This window comes from Orycteropus afer, unplaced genomic scaffold (genome assembly GCF_000298275.1).
Source record: "Orycteropus afer afer isolate SDZICR_OR568_19922 unplaced genomic scaffold, OryAfe1.0 scaffold00377, whole genome shotgun sequence".
NCBI classification, from domain to species: Eukaryota; Metazoa; Chordata; class Mammalia; order Tubulidentata; family Orycteropodidae; genus Orycteropus; species Orycteropus afer.
The window spans coordinates 2237356-2248848 of NW_006921964.1; the positions used below are offsets into that span (position 1 = coordinate 2237356).

At 45.5% G+C, this 11493-nt stretch overlaps 1 protein-coding gene across 1 annotated transcript in view; it reads right to left on the reverse strand.

Moving 5' to 3' along the window:
- Positions 1-11188, reverse strand: part of MCM2 (minichromosome maintenance complex component 2) — a 30011-nt gene extending 18823 nt beyond the window's left edge. Inside the window, 7 exon segments of the mRNA XM_042782578.1 lie at positions 4259-4466; positions 4710-4929; positions 5694-5954; positions 6034-6209; positions 9433-9692; positions 9694-9769; positions 11004-11188. Of these exon segments, the coding sequence (XP_042638512.1) occupies positions 4259-4466; positions 4710-4929; positions 5694-5954; positions 6034-6209; positions 9433-9692; positions 9694-9769; positions 11004-11188 (1386 nt within the window).
- Between the last annotated feature and the right edge of the window lie 305 nt (positions 11189-11493).

An 11493-nucleotide genomic window follows, 5' to 3' on the forward strand; every position in this document is an offset into this window, starting at 1 on the left:
TCATGGTCAGATGTCAGGCTGGAGGTTTTGCCTGACTCATGTAGCTGTAGGGGCTGACAAACCCAAGATCAGCATGTCAGACAGCAGGCTGCTAGCTGCAGAGGCTGATGAATCCAAGATCAGCAGGTGATGGGGCAGGCTACTGGCTCAAGTCCAAAGAACTGGAGGTCAGATGATGATGCAGGATTCAGACTAAGCAAAGAACCAAAGAGCTTTGCCAGAATGCCCATATATACTGGATGCAGGTCACACTCCTAAGGAAACTCTCTTTCAACTGACTGAGTGCTCACAGCAGATCTCATCATGAAGGTGAACACACTATATCAGATCTCATCATGGGGATGACTACATCTCATACATCATAACCGCCACAGTGCTGAGAATCAAGCCTTGGCCAAGTTGACACACAGCCTTAAGCAACATAGTAGCCAATGTCATAGAACAAATAATATATACATTACCTAAAACACAATATATAAAAAAATAGAGAAAACTTCTACAACTTAACAACAAAATGACAGCTCAATCAAAAATTGGTTGAAGGACACGAACACACACTTCACCAAAGAGGATACACAAATGGCCAGGAGACACACAAAAAGATGCTCAATATTATTAGCCATCAGAGAAATATCAATCAAAACCACAATGAGGTACCATTTCACTCCCACGAGGATGGCTAAGATTAAAAAAAAAAATAAAGGAAAATAAGAAATGTTGGAAGGGACATGGAGAAATTGGTGGTGGGAATATAAAATAGTATAGCCATTGTGGAAACAGTTAGGCTGTTCTTCAAAAAACTAAGGTAAAGCTGCCTATGACGCAGTAATTCTACTTCTAAGTATATACCCTAGAGACCTAATAGAAGTGACATGAACAGACATACACACACCTATGTTCACTGCAGCACTATTCACAATAGCTAAAAGATGGGAATATCCTAAATGTGTTTAACAGATAAATGAGTAAGTTAAATATGGCACACACATACAATGGAATACTACTCAGCAGTTAAAGAAACATGAGTTCCTGAAGCATCCTGGAACATGGATGAACCTGGAGGACACTATATTCAGTGAAATAAGTGGCTCACACACAGAAAAAACACATATACTCTCACTTTCATGAAATCACATAAGTAAATATATAGAAACTAATGTTCATTAGTGGTTATCAGGATACTTGTTATTTCTGGTGATGGGAAAGGTAATATTGAGCGAGGATGAAGTGTACACAGTATGATGATGGTAAATGTCACTAAAAAATACACAAGAAAAAAGGACCTGTTCGTAATTGCTATGACACCTAATTTTGAGACAACAAAAAAATACGTTTGTGGGAATATATGTTTAAAGGCTATGCATAGATGTATAAGTATGTATAGGTATATACATATGTGTATGTGTATGCATCTGTGTGACTATTTGCACATGTATATAAAGCACACGGGGACACAGTTACAGATACTTCTTAGACATTACCAAGTATTCTGTGGGACTAGATCTCTGGGTTTGAAGGATTAGGACCACAGTCTCATGGGACATCTTGGTCAACTGGCATAATATAGTTCATAATATTATTCTACAGCCTAGTTTAGTGAATAGTCTCTGGGGTCTTAAAAGCTTGTAAGTGGCCATCTAAGATACAATTATCGATTTCCACTTGTTGAGAGCAAAAGAGAAAGAAGGAAACCAAAGACTTAAAGAAGAAACTAATCCATTGGACAAACCATAGCCTCATCTACCTTGAGACCAGAACTAGATAGTACCCAACTACCACTCCAATCATTTCAATCAGGGCCACAAAAGATGGATGCTGGCAGAATGGAGAAAAATGTGGAACCAAACCTTAAATTCCTAAAACAAATAATAAACAAAAAACAGACTTATTAATGATTGGTTGAGACTGGAAGACTCTCTGAGATTACTGTCTTGAACTACTCTTCAAACCCTGAACCGAAACTAACCCGAGGTCATTTTGTAGTTAAGTAGCAAATTGGCTCAAAAAGTAATTATGGTGCATTGAATTACTTATTATGGCTCTTCTAGCCATGATCTTTGTGACTCCCACCAGACGACTGGGTGGTACTATGTAAATATGAGGTGCTTGTGGTCCACCAAGGGGACTGGCTAGCTTGTTAACAATGAAAATAAGATACATGAAATCCTTGTGGAGATGAGACCATGGAATTAAGGTATATGGAATCCTAATGTGGAGATTGGTCAGTTCTGTCATTCCGCCAGGCTTAAAATAAGCCTTCCCAGAGGCAGGTGGGGGAATCTCACTACAATCAAGGCAGGAAAAAGCCCATAGGGGAGTATGTCCTTGGACCTGAGATCCCTGCATTGAGATGACAGCAGAGATGGCGGCAGCAAAGGTAACAGACCCAAGAGAGTGGCAGGAGACAGAGTGGCAGGCTTGCCAACCCTGAGAACAAGAAAGTTGAGTGCCCTTGGGCAGGAGGTTTGCTGGCAGAGTGGGGTACACCAATCTGCAGAACTGAAAGAGTTTTGTCAACAATTGCCTGAGCAGGGCAAAAGCTAAAGACCAAAGGGAGGCATGCTTCCAAGAATAGCTGTAGTAAGACTGTCCTGAGTGAAAGCTTTAAATCCTGAGCATTCCTGAACCTGAACTGTAACCTGTTGCTTACTTAATAAACTTCATAATCCTGAGTACTAATTGTGACTTCTGTCTGGTCATTGCAACAAATTATCAAACCCAGCAGAGAAGCAGAGAGTGCCATGGGAGGGATGGCTGGTGCCTGAATTGGTAAGGTTAGAGGGTGGTGGCATGTCTGGGATTAACCTTGCTCATCTGCCTTGGGCTGATGATGCTGATGGTGAAATCAGAGAAGGCAAAAAGATGCCACCCCCATGCCATTTCTGAAATAATGAATATCATCTCTAAGTAATGTGCACCCTTAAAAAAACCACCAAATGAGACCAAACCATCAACAATTACTTTATAACAAAATGATAATGTAAGAGGGCGCAGAAACTTATTAACAGAAATGGAACAACTAGAATGGAAATGATGAGAATGTTCACATATTAAGAATGTAACCAATGTCACTGAAATTGTGTAGAAATCGCCAAATGAGAACCTAAACTGACTACTATGTAAACCTTCACTAAAAGCACAATAATATATTATTAAAAAAAAAAAAGTCTGCATCCTAATTCCTTGGCCACTTTTTGGCTGGGTGACCTCTGCCAGTTACTTCTCTAAACATGACTTCCACCTGCAAAATGGAATGCTAACAGTAACTGCCTTATACAGCTGTGATGAGACTTAAGTAGTGTATCACCACCACCTGGCACATGGGAAGTACTCAAGGAGGCTCAGCGGTAATCTGCTCCTAGCTTCTGTTTTAGATTCCCTAAAAGCAGGGCCTAAGATGGGGACTCTCAGGCATGATACTCACTGAGGGCCCATGAAAGTGAAATTGTAACAGAGGAAGATACGCTAGAGGGAGAAGAAAGACAATGGCAAAGATACCAGCCTCAGCTGAAGTCCAGCCTTAGCACTGTGGATGGCCAAGAGGACTTGTACCACAGTGCTCCCTTCTTAGCATTCCCTAGGAAGGCGGCTCTAGATGGGGTAATTCTCAGAAGGGTAGGGATGTGAGAAGTTAGAGGCAACACTCCTGGCAGCTAGGTAGTGTGAGGGATCAGGATGTCTACTATAGGTATACTGATCACCCCTGCTTTTCAGACAAAGGCAGGCAGGGGCAAAGGTACAAGTGCTGCCTAAGGTCTGAAACCAAATAGGCTTGCAGCAAAATCTCTCAAGTATGGCATGGCTGGTGTCTAAGGTGGTATGGTGGCTCTCATCCAGGGGTCCTAGAGGGGCCAGGCAGGTACCAAAAACACAGCACAAGAAGACTATGACATGAATGTGAATTTTCTCACGTGAAGGGCGGATGTTGCAGCTGACAACACCACACAGTACCTTTTAACAGGGTGGACAGGCAGGAAAGGGACCCAAAATTGCCAGATGTTCCAGTTTTTGGAGAGAGGCCATAAACTTGGATATTTTAAACAAAACCACCTGATTTTTAAATATTGGCTCAAATCTTTAAAATATGACATAGGAAAAAACTAAACACACTGCCACATGGCTCTGGTCCTCAACAGGGTTATGACCAACACATACTTCTATCTTGCTGCCCTTCACTGCCTACACTTATCTCCCAAAAGCCTCAGATGCTGGCCAGACTCTGCATGTTCAGGGTCCCTGGGAAGATGTCCTCACTCACCTCTTCCATGTTGACTTCAAAGGGGCCGGCTGACTGGCACTCGGGACAGGAACCTGGCTTCACCTCTTGGTTCTGTGACTGGCAGAAGGGTCCCAGGACAAAGTTACACTTGTTGCAGTTGTACTTGACCAGGCTGAGCTGGGGCAGGACGCCTGTGCAGCTGGTCACCACTCCACTGGTACGGATCAGCTGGTTCAGGTGCAACTGCCTGGAAGGGGAGAGAGGGGATACCACATGGTTTTAACCCTATTCCTCTGGAGGGGTCAGAGCTACATGTGAGGGTGTTCCAGCTTGGGATCCTACCTGGACTAACCAGATCCCTCCCATTGCACCACTGCTCACCCCAAGACACGTGCTGGGATGAGGGCTCTTCTTGGCTGCACTCCACCCTCACCCCTGCTGCTCTCAGCCTGGAGGGGATTTTGGTGCATTCACCCAGGCCTCAACTCACCTCAGTGAGCGCAGTTCTTCCACCAGAGGCAGATGGGAGATGCGGACGTGGATGTGGCTGGCGATTCGGTCATACTTGGGGTACATGGCCAACACCACCTCTAGGGCAGCCTCATCAAAGATCTGCAATAGCTCTGCTGGTGCTTCTGGCAGGAAGTACGCCAGAACATGCTCCCTAGCTGCTAGGTCCTCATAGTTCACCACTAGGCTCTCACGGTTCTCTAGAGGAGTGACAGGAAAGAGAGTAAGTACCACAATGCCGGTGTGAAGAGAGATGACTCTATGCCCAAATCTTTGAGTCTGAGTCACAAAACTCAGCTCTAACTTCTCAGACAACCTTTCAGCTATATGACTGAGCCTCGAGTTTCCTGCTCTATAAAATGGGGATGTCACACAGCTTACAAAGTCACTACCAAACCAAACCAAATTCATTGCTGTCAAGTCGGATCCAACTCATAGCAGCCCCTCCTTGGGTTTCTGAGGCAGTATCTCTATGGAAGTAGATTGCCCAACCTTCCTTCTGAGGAGTGGCTGGTAGGTTTGAACCACCAGTCTTCTGGTTAGCAGCAAATGCGTAAGGCATTATGACACCAGAGCTTCTTAGTGTACCAGGGGCTGCAAACTCAAACTGTTTACAAGAGCCAGGAAGAAAACATACGAATAGACTATGTCAAATATAAGACAAAAGGGAATGGAGAAGACTACAGAGAACTGAGGTTCACCTGCCTCCTTTTGAAATCAATTATCACATAGAAATGTGAGTCCAGTTTTGTTACTTTCTGATAAAAGTAGTAAACCTGCTCCTTTTTAAAGATGTCAGAAACACTTATGTGGACCAGACAGTTGGATGGAGAGTCCTAGTGCAGACATACAATACTTTGTATGCTTTTCTATTAAATGTGCCACTACATGGATAAAATGAAGAAGCTCCTGTGGGAGGATTTGGATAGGTGTCAAGCTAGGGTGGGGTGTGCCAAAGCTGCACCTTTGCACATGTCACTGATGCGCTCCTTGAAGACATTGTGGCCATGCCCGTCCACGTGGGTACGCAGGAAGTTCTTGAACCGGTGGTGGATCTCCAGTCGGGGGCCAGCCATGCTCACCCACTCACGCACAGAGTGGCCCTTCAGGTCCTCCAGGTTCTCAATGCTCTCGATCATTTCCTCATCTTCCTCACCATCCTCTGTGGCCCGCTCCACCAGGCGGCGTTTCCGAGTGGGGCGCTCCTCATCCTCTTCGTCACTGTCTGGGGAAGCAAAGGGGAATTTTCCCTGTGCCTGCTCTCTGCTCTGCCACAATCCCTTCCCAGCCCCCCTGGGACCTACCATATAGCAGCCCGCGATGCATGCGGCCCAGACCACGGCCAGACTCCCGGTCCCGCTGCCTCATGACCCGTTCTGCAGCCTCTCTCTGACTGGCAGTCAACTCCTCCACATCCTCGTCATCTGGAGCCAATCCCTCGGCCTCGTAGGTGTCTATTTCTGGGATGGCACGGTAGTCTCTGAGAGAGCCCAAAATGGACACAGTTACCACCAAAATAATCCTGCCTAGGAACTAGGCCTGCTCCAGTAGACTCAGGAGCTCCTGGCTGAGCAGGCCTGGGGAAATGCCAAGCCAGAAACACAAAAGGCTGAAAAAGGGTCCAGATGGGTTTAAAATCCAGTTAGAAAAAGGAACTGGGAGCAAACCACAAAACCTTCTGATAAGAAAGGGATCAGATAAACAACTTCCCCCAAAGAGCAGGAATTCTGCACTTTCTCCATTTTCGACAATGCCATCTTCTATTCACAACCAGCCAAACCAGTCTCTCCAAAAAATCTATCCACTGTCTCAACCCTCTGAAGCCACTTCAAGATCTCCAGACAAATACTGTCCAGTTGATAATTATCCAAATATTTGAAAGGAAATAACACCCCAACAAGGCTCCCACTGAGCAAAGCACTGGGCTTTTCTTCCAGCAATTCTGGGATGCAGACACTCTTGCTCCACCTGAGAGATGAGGATGCAGAGGCTCAAGGAGGGGATGTGGCTTCTGCCAGTGGTCACTCAGCAAACTGCAAGCTCTTCTGCCAACACCACATTGCCACCCTGAAGACAATACTCCAGAATTCTCCCTTTCCTCAGGTAAATAGTGATCTGGAGCTGCTACTGGTTTTTGCAGCAAACTCTGTCAAACTACACTCTCAGAACAAATATTCTCATGCTGGTGCCACACACGACCCAGGCCAGGTAAACCTCTGGGTGGAGTCAGGTCATAATTCTTAAATATTCTTAGGGAAAAGGTGTTTGTATGACTTTAAGGATTTAAAGTCACATGAAATCATCTCAGCATAAATCTCATCAGTTCATAAAAGAAAAACTGAAAAACTGGACAACATTAAAATTCAAAACTTTTGTGGTTCAGAAGATACCATTAAGAAAATGAAAAGATAAGCCACAGACTGGGGAGAAAATATTTGCAAATCATTTTACCCAATGAAGGACCTATAGTCAGAATACACTAAAAAAAATTACATAAAAAAATTATACTTAAAAAATATAAAGGCAAACGACTCAATTAAAAAACAGGTAAAGGAGGTTTGCTGGTCCAATAGAGCCTGGTGGAACCACTGAGACTATGGCCCCTAGCTGCCCTTCAGGTCTGGAATTGAACCCACACCTGTGGTTTCCAGCCAAACAAAGTACAGGCATGTGAGTTAAACATTGACCTCAAGTAGACACACACCCTGGAGAGAACAATCATAGTAGAAGGAAGGGCTGCTTATGCACAGGGAGACAGCTCAGGGTGCAGGAGAGTATGGAGGGATGGACACTGGGAAGAGGTACCTATGGGAAGGAAGTGGGAGGGGAGCTGTTGCATTGTAAATTTTGGTCAATGTCATGAGACAAAGTATATGTGAACTGCTGTATGAAAAGTGAATTTACTCTGTAAATCTTCACCCAAATCAAAATAAAATTAAAAAAACAAAAAAAACAGGTAAAGGATCCAATAGACTTGTACTGTATTTTTCTGTAAATAACATGCACGTTCTATGTTTACCAACTGTGCTTTCCCTGCAAGTTATTTTCCTAAGTGAGTTATGCTAATTAAAAAAAAGTATCCACCCAAGTGTTCATTACCTGATGAATGGATAAATAAAATGTGGTCTATTTATACAACAGAGTATTATTCAGCATTACGAAGGAATGAAGTTCTGATACCTGCTACACACAGATGAACCTTGAAAACATTTTGCTAAGTGGAAAAAGTTAAGACACAAAAAACCATATACTGTTTGATTCCACTTATATGAAATGTCCCAAATTGGGAAATCTGGAGACAAAAAGTAGGTTAGTGGCTATCTAGGGGTGGGGATAGGCATCACGATTAACTATATAAACAAGTATGAGGAATCTTACTGGGATGATGGAAATGTTCTAAAACTAGACTGCGGAGATGCACAGCTAAGCAAATTCACTAAAAAGCATTTAAATGTATGTTTATACGGATGAAATTTATGATATATAAATTATATCTCAATAAAGTGGTTTAAGTAACACATACAAACAAAATCTAATTGGACCCAGTTAGTCTTCAGATAAGAAGCCCTGGTGGTGCAGTGGTTAAGAGCTTGGCTGCTAACCAAAAGTCAAAACTACCAGGCACTCCATGGGAGAAAGATATGGTAATCTGCTTCTGTAAAGATTACAGCCTTGGAAATCCTACACGACAATTCTATTCTGTCCCATGGGGTCGCTAGGAGTTGAAATCAACTCAATGGCAATGGGTTTGGTTTTGGTTTTAGTCTTCAAACACCTTGATCCACAGGCCACCTACAAATGTCTCTCACTCTTCAGAATCACTGAAGGGAAAGAGAAGGTCAAGATATAGTGGGCAGATTGGGGGTGGGGGGGCTTCTGCAGGAACTCCATAGTCTAGAGCAGGGGAGCTGTCCAGACCTGACGCCTTGACCCTCAGCCCAGAGGTTTCTCATTCCTTCCTAGTTGGACAAGTCCTGTACTTGCATCATCTGTGGCTTAGGTTCTACAGATAGTGCTGAAAATAAAAATCCTATATTTTCAAGAGTGCCTATGTAAACCCATTACATGGTTCATAAAAAGTACCACCCAGGGTTGTACAATTGCCTGTCCAGTACTCTCCATGTAAGTTTGGGAACCCCTGAATGAGGGTAAAGAAAGACAGAAAAGGTAAATCTACATGAGGCTCCTGAACACTCATATAATTCTGCTACTAAAGTTTCTAACAAATCCCAGTTGTGACTACAGAATGAGAAGGAGCAGAAATCTAACCTTGCTCACTTGCATAGCTTACTCCACTCTATCTGGATAGCAAGTCCTGATGCCCTTGAATACATGTTGGTATTTTTATTCTTATGAGAGTTAAGTGAAAGAGTAAGTGTGAAAGTATCTAACACAGGGCCTGGTACAGAGTAGGCACAATCAATGTCTGCTGGTTTAAGCTAAATCTTGATTAATCAGATCCACATATATACTGCTTCTTCGAAAAGTTGCAAAGGAACACTTGGTGTCAGCTTCCTGTCTTTCCAAGCTGCAGCCTCCAGATACCTGTGCATTCCCTGGATTCTAATCTCATGGAGGTAGGATTACTCAGAACTGAGGGTCTAGTCTGTCTAAATTAGACACAGCAAAGCACATTAAATGGACCTGCGTGGCTCATGAACCTGTCTTTCCCAAATGAAGGCCAAAGTCTCAAATGAAAATACCTCTCCATGCCTTCTCCAATAAGATCTTCTCCATCCTCTTCCTCTTCCTCCAGAGGCCCCTCTGTGCCCAGTAGCCCCTCAGACTCATCCTCAAAGGGAGGAAGGTCTCGGCCAGGGCTGGAGGTCAAGGCATCAGTGCGCCGGGAGCTTCGGCCCGGGCTGGAAATGAGAGGGTCAGTGCCTCTGCGATTTCGGGCTGGGCTAGACACCACAGTGAAGGACTCGGATGATTCCTGGAAAAAAATCCACTGTCAAAGATGGGCCAGGTGAGGGCCAACACAGCTGCACTTTATCATGAGATGTGACCTTCCCCTGATTGCTCTTGTCAGTTTCCCCTCTACCAGACACAGTGATGCTGTCGTCACACAGCAAACCTCTTCTGCTCAAGAACTTTGTAGCTGGTAGTTCTCTCTGAAGGAATGCTCTATCCTGAGCCTGGGCCACTCCAGACTCACAATGCTCAGTGATTTCCCTGAGAAATCACTGAGGCTATGTCACTCATTTATTTACCTGTTTATAATCTACTTCCTCCCTTTGACCATGCATTCTGCCCATGTGAGCATCCACATTGTGCCAAGTCCTGCCAGCTACCACAGTGAACCACTTAGAAAGGAACCAGTGCAGAAAATCCTGAATAGAGTGGGAGCACAATGTGGAACAAAACTCAAAATCATAAAAAAGACTATGTTTACTGGTCTGATAGAGCCTGGTGAGACCCCCAAGACGATAGTCCCTAGTTACCCTTCAGGTGTGAAATTGAACTCACTGCCGTGGCTTCTAGCCAAACAGACAGGAATATATAGGGTGAACATTTACATCAGGCAGATACACTACTTAGAACAATCAACCATGGGAGAACAGAAGGGCAGTATTTGCACAAGGAGATAGCTCAGGGGGCAATGAGGGTGCATAAGAATGCACAGAAAAGACACAGAGAGGAGGTAACTACAGGCAGAAGTGGGAAGAGAGCTGTTTCGTTGTGGGGAACTGCAGTCAATGTCATGAAACAAAATGTGTACGAACTGCTGTACCGAAAATGAATTTGCTCTGTAAACTTCCACCCAAATCATAACTAAAAAAGAAAAAGAGAAAAACAAGACTTTTCTGAACCCCCGCCCACCCCCAAAATTTCCAAGTGCTGTGCACAGCAGACCTAAACTCACAGACTGGTGCAAGCGACGGTCAACAGGAGAAAGGGTCAACAAGTATTACAACAGAAAGTATATGAAGACGCGGAGGCCTTGTCGACCTGGTGTATATCCTGGGGCAGATGGCGCCCAGTAAGCATGTAGGAAATGAATAAATGATAGTACACGGGCAGTAGAGATTTCGCTTAGGGGGCTCCCAGTATGGTGTGGGGGTTGGGGAATGCCAGATGGGACACCGAGCGGGGCCCTCATGCCTTTTAGACTCCATCAGAGGCGAGTAAAAGAGAGAAACTCGCTCCAAACCAGAGCCCAGGGACCCGGCCTCGGCCTGGAGGACCTGACCCTTTAAGAGCGTAAGGTAGGGCCAGGTGCAGACCGAGGCCACGGGATTAGAATGAGCATCCTCCCGAGGCGACCACGCACGTTCCTGGCGCTCGCCGGCCCTCGGCCGCCCCACTCCGCTCTCTGTCCCGGTGCAAACATGCAAGCCGCGCGGAGACCCCTCGTCCGCCCCAGGCCCCGCCACTTCGCGCCACAGTCGGCTCCCAGTGCAAACACGCAGGCCCTACGGGCACCCGGTCCCTGCGGGTGCTGCAGCTCACCGCCATCACAGCGCCGCGCTACTCTCCGGTATTACTGCCACAACCAGGTTTCGCGCCAAAAGTGGGTCACGTGACTAGCCAGAGCCCGGGAAAACACAGGACTAATGAATATGACGCCCTGACGTCACGGCGCCTACTTCTGTCCGGCCGGCGCGCGGGGCGGGCCCGTGAGTCCAGCCCGCCTCTTCCGGCCGCGGCCAAGGCTTCTACGTCCAGACCACGCCGCCCGGTGCTGGGCAAAGTATGTGCTCACTGAACCCTCAGAGCTGCGCAGCCTGGTCTGAATGCGAGAAGCGCTAGCCCCACCTACT